The sequence below is a fragment of the Plectropomus leopardus genome, chromosome 8 (assembly GCF_026936395.1).
Source record: "Plectropomus leopardus strain MGB_pleo_1.0 chromosome 8, ASM2693639v1, whole genome shotgun sequence".
NCBI classification, from domain to species: Eukaryota; Metazoa; Chordata; class Actinopteri; order Perciformes; family Serranidae; genus Plectropomus; species Plectropomus leopardus.
The window spans coordinates 431,167-443,500 of NC_142183.1; the positions used below are offsets into that span (position 1 = coordinate 431,167).

Consider the following 12,334-nt stretch of genomic DNA (forward strand, 5'->3'; position numbering starts at 1 on the left):
CTCAGATATTAATTAAAGTTCATTAAGTGAAATTCAAAACCTGCAAGATATTCAAATTTTTTACACCACATTAAAGTCTTTTCACTGAATAAAATATGTAAAATAAATTGGATTATTTTTCACAGTAACAATCACTGAAGTTATTATTATTATCATTAACTGTCTTTTGATGATCTAGTCTTTTGTTTTTGGTTTTGTGTTGCATTTTGAGCTGCTCCCTTTTATGAAAAGTGCTCTATAAATAAAAATCAGTGGATTTACAGTATAGTATTCTCAGTTTCTAAGGTTTTTCTGTACTTCTAATCTTCTTGTGTGGGATCAATAAAGTTTAGGTGAGACGTCTTAGAGGTTTATCTGAACGTTATCCAGAGTAATATTCATATCCAGCTCTTTGGTTTTGGTGGGGTGAAGGGTTTGTTTGTTTTTATTTTAGGACATATGACCTTTTTTATTATTATTTCTAGAAGTTGTTCAGGTGTGACATCATCCTGTTGTGCCAGCAGCCAATCAGCAGCAGAGTTTGTGTCAGCTGACAGTGAGTCAGCGGTCTTGTGGAGTGACTCAGAGTCACAAGATGAACTTTTAGTCGACTCCCTCAGTTCACAATGACACACTGATTTAACTGCACTTTATATCTCAGTTTGATACTGAACTGTATTAATAATACAACATATATTATATACTGTAATGCTGTATAATCCCATACAACGTTATAAATATACTGCCATTTATTGTATAACTATGTATAATGTATTTATACTGCCGTACCTTGTATACTCCTACATAATGTTGCATATGTACTGATTTATTGTATAATCAGACATAATGTATATATACTGTAATTTGTTGTATTCTCCTATATCATTTTGTATATATCCTGATTTGTTGTATAATCATATATAATGTTGTGTATATACCGTGATTTGTTGAATAATTCTGTGTAATGTTATATTTATACTGTGATTTGTTGTATGCTTCTATACAGTACAATGTTGTATATACACTATATGTTGTATAATCAAATATAATGTTGTATATGTACACTGTGATTTGATGAATAATTCTACATAATGCTGTATTTATACTGTGATTTGTTGTATACTCTTATTAAGTACAACGCTGTATATAAACTATATGTTGTATAATCATATATAATGTTGTATATATACACTGAGTGTGTCAGATGATTTACACACAAACTCATACTGAAAGCAGAGTGTCACCTAATCAGTTTGACCTGGAAGTGAAGGATTATCTACTTTCAAAATAAAAGCTTGGTCAAAGGTGTATCTGAAGCATGTGTTAAAAACACAGAGTAGTATGTGGTGTCTCAAAAATGAAAAACAAGTCATATTAACTCAAAAGTTGTTACTAGCTTTATTGGCTAGCATAACACACCTGCATCTAGGCATATAGAATTATTCATCAAATCACAGTGTACATATACAACATTATAAATGATTATACAACATATAGTGTATATACAACATTGTATTGTATACACTCATTGTGTACACACACACATATATATATATATCTATATATATATATATATTCACACACACTACAATATGTTTTATAACCCTATATATTGTTCTATATATACTGATATGTTGTATAATAATATACAGTGTGGTATGTATACTGTGATACATTGTACAGTTCTATATAATGTTGTATTTATACTATGATGTGTTGTATATAATGAGAGTTCTGTGCAGAAAGAGGCAGGCGCATGTTTACTGGTGAATAACTGGTGTGACAGTGGGAATTATAAAATGCTGTCCTGATCTGCTCACCTGATCTGAAGTCATTAACAATCAATGAGGCCGGCACTGAGTCACCGAGCGGCGCACCAAAACAGAAGGCCTCTCAGATAATTCACGTCTTTCAGCCGGTTTCAGCTTCAAGCTGAAAACAAAGAAACTTTCGAGAAATTTAGAAACATTTATTTTCACTTGCATAACAATAAAAATTAATCTGGAGACAACAGACCAAACCAACCATCCCGAAAAAAATAAAATAAAAATTAAACAAATATTAAATATATTCAACATATCAATAATATATATCAATCATCAAATCAGTAACTCTTTGTAGTTGCTCTTTAATTAAAACAGCTCACAAAGTCTTTAGTTTCTGATACAAAAAACAACTCAGCAGCAAAATCTGGTGACATCACTGATGATGTCACTGGAAATATAGCGTCCAACAGTACCTCAGACACATGATGGTGATGTCATAGTGATGTCAGCTGTAGAGGGGGTGGTACAGGTGTGTGGTGATGTCATAGTGATGTCAGATGTAGAGGGGGTGGTACAGGTGTGTGGTGATGTCATAGTGATGTCAGATGTAGAGGGGGTGGTACAGGTGTGTGGTGATGTCATAGTGATGTCAGCTGTAGAGGGGGTGGTACAGGTGTGTGGTGACGTCATAGTGATGTCAGATGTAGAGGGGGTGGTACAGGTGTGTGGTGATGTCATAGTGATGTCAGATGTAGAGGGGGTGGTACAGGTGTGTGGTGATGTCATAGTGATGTCAGCTGTAGAGGGGGTGGTACAGGTGTGTGGTGATGTCATAGTGATGTCAGATGTAGAGGGGGTGGTACAGGTGTGTGGTGATGTCATAGTGATGTCAGATGTAGAGGGGGTGGTACAGGTGTGTGGTGATGTCATAGTGATGTCAGATGTAGAGGGGGTGGTACAGGTGTGTGGTGATGTCATAGTGATGTCAGATGTAGAGGGGGTGGTACAGGTGTGTGGTGATGTCATAGTGATGTCAGATGTAGAGGGGGTGGTACAGGTGTGTGGTGATGTCATAGTGATGTCAGATGTAGAGGGGGTGGTACTGGCGAGGGGTCAGTCTCTTCCTGCAGGTCGGACAGGTATGTGATGACTTCAGAGCGTCTCGCAGACACTGGCTGCAGAACACGTGACCACATTTCGTGGAAACGACCAATCGGCCGCTCTCTACAATCTGTGAAGAAAACAACAACCAGCCAATCAGAAGGCAGCACTTTACCTGCTGTCCAGGTGTGTGGCGGTGCATTTGGGTCTCACCTCAGAGTACGAGTCCAGACAGACGGGACAGCTGATCGTCCCTGGAGTCGACCTGGAACACACACACAGACTCTACTGCACGACTTTTCTACGATACAGAAACACCTATCATCATCAGGAAAAGTTGTGTGGGGTTGGACTGAATACAGCAGACTGTGAGAGGATCCCAAAAACGGCATACGCCACACAAAGAGAGGGAGGAGAGCCGGCATCAGGGTGAGGCTGATGCGACTTGGACCGAGAGCTGCTCCTCGACCAAACCTTCTTCTGGCTAATGTCCGGTCGGCAGAGAGGAGAGTGATGAGATGTGATCGAGATTCACTCAGCAGATCAGACACTGCTCAGCACACATCTTCACAGAGACACGGTTAACCCCTAACATCCCGGATCAAGCTATTGCACTGGATAGGCAGACCTTGTTGGGAGCCATAAGGACACAAGACTGACGCAATTCAAAAAATGCTCTGTAGGAATTGAATGATGCCACCAGCAGCAACATGCCCAAAGAACCAGGTGTAATCTTCATAGCAGCTGCTGATTTTAATCAACTCATCCTTCAACTACGACAATGTAGCAGGATCAAGGACAAATGTAATTTCATTTCTTTAAACTTTGTTTAAAAAACAGACAGTCGAATAAATCTACCCTCTACTGGTTTCTGGTGGGATCAGTCTATTACCTGGCTGTGATTTTAATATAATGTTGACAGGGATCAGTCTATTACCTGGAAGAGCTGTTGTTCTGTACAGAGGACATTATTGCCGTGTTGAGGACACGGGGTGTGTCCTCGTCTTCATCGCTGCTGACGACGTAACTCTCAGCTGTGGTGACTCTGCTGTTCTGAGGACCTGAAGGAGGACAGCCAGAGAAATGTTGGACTGGTCCTTTAATGAGACGTGACGTGGAGATGTGGACTGAAAACAGTTTTACCTTCGTCCACCAGCTGGATCGTCGCAGCAGCAGCAGAAGAAACACAAACAACAGAATCATAAAATTTGAGACGCAAATCAAGAGAAGAAGAAACACAACCCACAGACACATTACTGGGAGTAACTGGGTGTATTTATGTTACCAGTACGGAGTCGTTGCTGGTCAGGTCGACCACAGCAGCTTCTGATCCCTCACAGGTCAGATCCACCACCTCCTCCACACCTGAACACACACCGCTTATTGATTATTGATTGGAGACATCCTGTAACCCTTAAAGGGTAAATTAGGCATTTTCAGCCTGGACCATATTAATCCATGCTGTTGTATTCAAGTGACTAACGGAGACATTTTTCTTTTAATCGCTGCTGGCTAACAGGCTGAAATGCAACAATATTGGGCAACTGAGCAACATAAATTTAAATCAAGTATTTGTCACTCATTCTATGAAAGCCTTTGCATTAAAATATTTTGAAAAGAACATTTCTTTCAAACATTGATTAGAAAAAAAAGATTAAATAATTTGTGTATGACAAAAATATAGATGGTCAGGAAAAAATGATTTTGAATCTATTTATTTCGTATGAAAAAAATGACTTTCATAAATGTAAATAGACTCAAAAGAAACCAAAATTACAAGAACTCAAAACAGAAATGGGACATTGTGCACAGACTGAGACGGCAAAGCTGAGAAAACAAAACACACGGGACATTTGTCAAACTTTGTTTGTCTTTGATTGTTTGGTTTGATACTCTTATGTATTTATGTATATTAGTTTGTCCTTCATGTTTTTCTTTTTGTTCAGTCTTTTTTGTTTTTCCTATGTCTTGTTTGCACTGTTCTGTTTCTTTATCACTGAATTTGTAAATGTGCCCCAATCGAGTATGAAATATCTGCAAAAACAGATAAAAGGAAAAAAAGACCCGAAAACGTATTGATCTGTACTGACTGTCCTCGGTGTTGTCCATCACGTCGACGGTCTCTGTGGGGGGGGCGGGGTCACCATCAGACGTCCTGCTGACGTTAGTTGGCCTGTTAGCTGCTCTGTTGGTCGGCCTCCTGGCGTTCGTCCCTCTGCTGGTCTTGGAGTTTGGTCTGGACACCAGAGGACTTCCTGCTGTCCTCCTCTTCCTCTGAGACTGAACACACACACACACACACACACACACACACACAGACACAGACACAGACACACACAGACACAGACACACAGACACACACACACACAGACACACACACAGACACACACAGACACAGACACACAGACACACACAGACACACACACACACACACACACACAGACACAGACACACAGACACACAGACACACACACACACACAGACACACACACACACACACACAGACACACACACACACAGACACACAGACAGACAGACACACAGACAGACAGACACACAGACACACAGACACACAGACAGACACAGACACACACACACACAGACACACACAGACACACAGACACACACACACAGACACACAGACACACACACAGACACACACAGACACACACACACACACACACACAGACACACGCAGACACAGACACACGGACACACAGACAGACACACACACACACACACACACACACACAGACACACACACACACACACAGACACACACACACACACACACAGACACACACACAGACACACAGACACACACACACACACACACACACATACACACACACACACAGACACACACAAACACACAGACACACGCACATACAGACACACAGACACACACACACACAGACACACACACACACAGACACACACACACAGACACACACATACACATACACAGACACACACACACACACACACACACACAGACACACACACACACACACACACACAGACACACAAACACACACACACAGACACACACATACAGACACACACACAGACACACACACACAGACACACACAGACACACGCACACACACACACACACATAAACAAATACACACACAGACACACACACACACACAGACACACAGACACACACACACACACACAGACACACACACACACAGACACACACACACACACACACACACACACACACACACACACACACACACACACACACACAGACACACACAGACACAGACACACACACACACACACACACACACACACACACAGACACACACAGACACACAGACACACACACACACAGACACACACACACACAGACACACACACACACACAGACACACACACAGACACACACACACACACACACACACACACACACACACACACAGACACACACACACACACAGACACACACACACACACACACACACACACACACAGACACACACACACACACACAGACACAGACACACAGACACACACACACACACACAGACACACACACACACAGACACAGACACAGACACAGACAGACACAGACACACACACACACACACAGACACAGACACACAGACACACACACACACACACAGACAGACACAGACAGACACAGACACAGACACAGACAGACACAGACAGACACAGACACAGACACAGACAGACACAGACACAGACACACAGACACACACAGACACACACACACAGGGAGAGACCTCATTTCTATGTGGATTGTGCTCTGATTTTGCATCGAAGTACTCAGGAGGCTGCTTTCTTTAACAAACAACTATTATTTAACAATTTACTGATTGAACATTATACCCACAATAATAATAATAATAAGAAGAAGAAGAAGAAGAAAACTTACAGAGCTGCTCATATCACAGACTGAAGAATATGACAGACTGAAGAATATGACAGACTGAAGAAACTGCAGAGGAAACACAGAAAAACACTCAGTTAGCTACAAGTAACACTTAACCCTGAATATCAAAGACAAATTAGGAGAAAAGGGCTGAACCGAGGAGCATTTCAGAACACACACATCAAGAGAAATATGAACAGAAGCTACATAAAACAAGGAAGGAAAAGGCAGTTACAGTTGCTCATTCATTATAAGGAACTTTAAACGGTCTTATTTTCTCCTCTGTATGTTACTATTACCCTTTAATAAAGCAAAAGTAATTAAATGAAAACATTTCCATGCACATATCCAATTTCTCGATTAATCGCAAGTATAATCGGTTGATTACCCAATTACTAAAATAATCAGTAGTTGCAGCACTAATACACACACACACACACACACACACACACATATTTTTTTTTGTTTTCCTTCTGTCTTCAAAATTTTGGGGCACAATTTAAAGAAATCACTTGGTGATTTTATTCTTTAAAAGTTTTGCCAATCTTTAACATTCAGGGAATTTTTAAAAAAAATGTATTTTAAACTTTTGGCCATTTGAAGAAAATGCATCGGCGATTTTGGAATTACAATTCCATCAGAAAACAAAACATAACCAAATCAGTGCTTAAAACAGTGATATTTTCTCAAAATCACTGTATTCAACATCTCATTTAAAATGCGTCCAAAAACGGAGTGGAAAAACCACCGAGCATTTTTTCAACTCCGGGATTTCGTCTTCAATTTTAATGTTCACACATCAAAGTTTTGTTTAAATCTAACAACTCATTTATGGTGGAGGGAGGGCCAATCATCTTCCACAAGTCACTCAGGGAGGGAGTGTCACCCCCCTCCTCTGACAACTGAAGGACAGCCCCTAACAGGAACCCCGTTTAACTCTTTAGGCCCGCTTTAATATCACACACTGGTGTCGCTCTGTGCACAAAACACGCTTTTCAAAATCAAGCTTTAAAAAAATATTATACATTAATATGTTTTTCTGCTTTTATTGAGACTTTTATTTTTTCAACCAACATCAGTCCTACTCATAAATATCAAATATTCAGTAATTTTTAGAATTTTAACCCTTTAAATGCCAGGTTTTTGTCATGATGCCACTATGTTTTTAGATGAAATAATGAATGATGTTGAGTCTCCTCCTCCTCAGTGTGTGAGTGTAGCTGCTGACAGTCTGGGATATGTCAGTGTGTGAGTGTAGCTGCTGACAGTCTGGGATATGTCAGTGTGTGAGTGTAGCTGCTGACAGTCTGGGATATGTCAGTGTGTGAGTGTAGCTGCTGACAGTCTGGGATATGTCAGTGTGTGAGTGTAGCTGCTGACAGTCTGGGATATGTCAGTGATCAGCAGCTACATTGACTGTGACAGGTCACCTAGTGGAAATAGCATGTATTTCCTCCAGATGCCAAATATGGTCAAAATGACCTCATCAGGTGGAAAATAGTCAAAATGACAAATTCAGAGTCAAAAGCCCAGAATGACACCCAGAAATAATACAAGTCCTGTTTTTCTGCTCTGATGGCTGTGGGATCAAAAATGTCAGTTTGAATGGGTTTCAATGGAGCATTTTTGGACCTGAACAGTCTGAATGTAACTATTTAGTTTCCACAGTGTATTTTAGACTTATTGTAGGAGCTGAGCTGCAAATTCACTGATTACACTCAAATACACAATCTGGACTACATTTAGGACACATGCATCAACACACACACAATTATCACAACAGGAAGAGGAAAAGAGACTAAAATGAGGCAAACAGTCTCTAAAGGGTTAAGTGTTCAGGTTTGTGAGCAGGCAACGACACCAGTAAATTCATGGGTCAGATCACAGACTGTTTACAATCCATACATACAGTTTATATATAATCCAGGTATCCGGCGTGTGTATAATCCAGGTATACCGTGTGTGTATAATCCAGGTATACGGCGTGTGTATAATCCAGGTATACGGTGTGTGTATAATCCAGGTATACCGTGTGTGTATAATCCAGGTATACCGTGTGTGTATAATCCAGGTATACGGTCTACGGTCAGACTGCAGCAGGTGTTGTGTTAAATTTGGTTCCCTTTCAGAAACGTCTCCTCTCGCGCTAATCTCTGAGCTTCGACGTTCATTTAAATCTGTTTTAAAACGTCGTGCAGGTAAAGTTTCAGTCGGTGACACTAAAAATCCGAAGATATTTGATTGTTTCGGTTTCGGCGATGGTCGATGTTAAAAAGCGAAAATCAAAGTTTCGAAAAGAAACACATTTCAACACAACACCGGTTAGCAGTTAGCTAGCAGTCAGCTAGCCGTTAGCAGCTCCACTCACCGTCACCGTGGTTTCCCTCCAGTTAGCAGCTCGCGCTTGGTGGCTCGTTAACGTTTACACATTAAAACGTTAAAATACCAAAATAAAAGGATTTATTTGTCGCCGCCGAACAGAGGATGCTAACGTTAGCTTCAGGTTACCGTCCACCGCCTGTTTGGGCAGCCGCTTCTTCTTCGTCTGTACCGGAAGCTGGTCAGCACAGTTGAGGCTGGAGATGACAGTTTAGGATCGTTTCCGCCCCCTGCTGTTCACCGGCGGGACCCACAGACCAAATCTGACGCACTTTCATCAACCATTGTTTTGATATTTAGAAAATAAAATGCACCACATTATCCATTTACATTTCGTTTGTATTAAAAAAACTTTTATATTTCATATCATTATAACTCTGTATTTCTACATAATGTTAATATTTTTAAAAGCAAACTCAGGACCTACCTTTATAGTTTGGCTTTTAACTGAATTTTATTTTATCCTCTTAGTTTGTTTTATTGATTTATATATTATCTTTTTCTATTTTAGTTTCCAAATTATTGAATTATTAGCTTGTTACTGTCTAATTGTATCATGTTTTACTGATTTATCTTTTAGTGTTTTATTAACTTATTTTGGCATATTTTTGGTGTAGAAAAGTGTTCTTTATATAAAGTTGCTGTTGTTGTTGTTGTTAGTTTATTAACAAAACCTTGTGTAAAACTACTATGTGTAAGTCCTAAATTTAAAATATCTCCTTAGTAAAATGTACTGAAGTATTATCACCTGAGCCGTGAATGACAGAAACGCCCGCCTCCTGTGTGCTGCAGCCGTTACCTGCACAGGTGAACCCTCAGACTGTTAACACATGCAGAGGAGGACGCAGGAGAGGCTTCAGGCTGCCATGAATACAATCAGGACCTGGTTCAACAAAGCAAAGGAGGTAATCTCTGTTATTATTATAACTGTTATTATTATGATATGATTACATTTTCAATAACAGCAAAAACTGATGCTCGGTGTTCGACCCTTTGATACCAGCACAAATTGGCTCGATTTCATTTCAAAAATACGGGAAGAGGGCGATGAGCAACTTAACAAGACATGACAGAAAAATAACAAGAAATAAGTAAAAAGTTACTTTAAAAAATACGTGAAAATAAGCAAAATAAAGTGTTTGAAAAAAAGGGGAAATTTGATATCAAGACTTGGATGTCTGGACTTTTTTAAGTTTGCAGGACATTTCTGGATAAGTTCCGTCATATTATTTTTCCCGTGTTCATTTTTAAATTGTCAGGTGTTGTGAAAGACACCTGAGAGCAGCACAAAAAAGCCGATGTTGAAGCAGTGCTTAAAGGGTTAAAGGGACAGATCCGAATAATTTGAATTTTCATGTACTGACATCGTGAGATTAAAAAACCCTGAAAAATACAAACACTTACAGTGTAAATCAACTACTACTACTACTACTAATACTACTACTACTACTACTACTACTACTACGACTAATAATAATAATAATAATAAAAATACTTATAACAGCAGTAAATGTACTGACACGTGAGGACATTAGCGACTCCATTGTTGTGTTTACTGGGAGAGACGGACTTTGTCTTACTGCTGTTATTAAGTTACAGTGAAGACGCTTTGTGTCCCTCTCAGCTCCGGTGTCTCTCAGTGTCCTCAGGTAGTTTATTTAAGGCGGACTGAGAGTTTCAAAAGAAATCTACAATCTGACACTGAGCAAGTCCACATGAGACCGCAGAGACACTGAGTCCACGTGCAGAAACATTGAGTCCAAATGAGAGCGCAGAGACACTGAGTCCACGTGAGAGCGCAGAGACACTGAGTCCACGTGCAGAAACATTGAGTCCAAATGAGAGCGCAGAGACACTGAGTCCACATGCAGAGAAACTGAGTCCATGCGAGACCACAGAGACACTGAGTCCACTTAAGACCACAGAGACACTGAGTCCATGTTAGACTGCAGAGACACTAAGTCCAGGTGAGACCACAGAGACAATGAGTCCACTTAAGACCACAGAGACACTGAGTCCATGTTAGACTGCAGAGACAGAGTCCACATGCAGAGAAACTGAGTCCATGCAAGACCGCAGAGACAATGAGTCCACTTAAGACCACAGAGACACTGAGTCCATGTGCAGAGACACTGAGTCCACGTGCAGAGACACTGAGTCCACGTGAGACCACAGAGACACTGAGCCCATGTGCAGAGACATTAAAGTACTTTTCCGTCTTACAGAAACAGGAAGTAGAAAACCAGCTGAAGATTCGACCTTTGACCCTGGAAAGAGGACATCATGAGGTCATGGACGTCACAGAGACGCTGAGCTCCACCCACAGGTGATGATGTCATCAGACCTTTAAAATCAATAAGATTCTGATTAATAACAAAATACACAGAAATAATAAAATAGTAGTTGATGTTTTAATTTACAGGATGTTGGACAGAAACACAGAGGCTTCAGAATAAAATGCAACCATCCTTTATCAGCATTTTATTTTGAAACTACTCAACTTTCACTAACCCTTTGAAACCTGATAGAAGTGGCTACGTTTCTTTCTAAAACTGGTAGAAAGCAACGAGCAACGGAAGAGGACTTGACCCAAATATTAGCAAGAAATTGGTGAAAAGAAAATTATCCACGAATCAGTAAAAACAAACAAACAAAAAAGTAAGAAAACACAAATGTAAATGAAACGAAAATGTGCTTAAAGATATAATAATCTCAGAACACAATTCTTCATATAATAACTATAAACAGAGTTTTGCCGAGCTTGGTCTTTTTTCCAAAGATATTTTTCCCTTTTTAAAACAAATATCTTTAATATTTAATAACTTCTTTCAGTTTGTGGAACATTTCTTGTCAAATTGCTCATTTTTCTGTGTTATCCAAAGAAACTGCATATATATACTATATATATATATACTGCATCTATACACACACACACACACACACACACACACATATACATATATACATATATATGTATAGGGGGTAAGTTCTTCTTTCATTGCTCACCTTGTCTCTGAAAGAAACCAAGCCTCTTTCTCAGGTTTCAAAGGGTTAAAGAGTCATGTGACTGTGGCTCTACCGGTCTCACTGAGGACATGTCTGCTGTCTTTGTTGCAGAAATCTGGACGCATCTGATCTGGTACAGAACACCAGACTGAGCATGCTCAGGTGAGACACACAGGTAGAGACACACACAGGAAGA

The 12,334-nt window shown here is 40.0% G+C and overlaps 2 protein-coding genes across 2 annotated transcripts in view; one reads left to right on the forward strand and one right to left on the reverse strand.

Annotated features, from left to right (window-relative positions):
- Positions 1 to 1,933: 1,933 nt before the first annotated feature.
- Positions 1,934 to 9,295, reverse strand: rnf4 (ring finger protein 4). Its single transcript, XM_088080704.1, has 8 exons — positions 9,122 to 9,295; positions 6,757 to 6,819; positions 4,937 to 5,126; positions 4,132 to 4,211; positions 3,990 to 4,002; positions 3,784 to 3,907; positions 3,060 to 3,111; positions 1,934 to 2,976 (listed from the first exon to the last, which is right to left on the reverse strand). The coding sequence occupies exons 2-8, from the start codon at positions 6,766 to 6,768 to the stop codon at positions 2,827 to 2,829; spliced, it is 621 nt and encodes a 206-aa protein (XP_087936830.1). The 5' UTR covers positions 6,769 to 6,819; positions 9,122 to 9,295; the 3' UTR covers positions 1,934 to 2,826.
- A 156-nt stretch (positions 9,296 to 9,451) lies between these two features.
- Positions 9,452 to 12,334, forward strand: part of LOC148188807 (uncharacterized) — an 11,365-nt gene continuing 8,482 nt past the window's right edge. The window contains exons 1-3 of the mRNA XM_088080696.1: positions 9,452 to 10,037; positions 11,358 to 11,458; positions 12,250 to 12,300. Of these exons, the coding sequence (XP_087936822.1) occupies positions 9,963 to 10,037; positions 11,358 to 11,458; positions 12,250 to 12,300 (227 nt within the window). The 5' untranslated portion in view covers positions 9,452 to 9,962. The remainder of the gene's footprint in view (positions 10,038 to 11,357; positions 11,459 to 12,249; positions 12,301 to 12,334) is intronic.

Bases quoted from the DNA above. Each gene is read 5' to 3' on its own strand.
- rnf4 (XM_088080704.1), bottom strand. The intron at 4,212-4,936 runs GTCAGTACAGAT...GTGTGTGTTCAG, and splicing joins GATGGACAACACCGAGGACA to GTGTGGAGGAGGTGGTGGAT. The intron at 3,112-3,783 runs GTAATAGACTGA...TGTGTGTTCCAG, and splicing joins CAGAACAACAGCTCTTCCAG to GTCGACTCCAGGGACGATCA.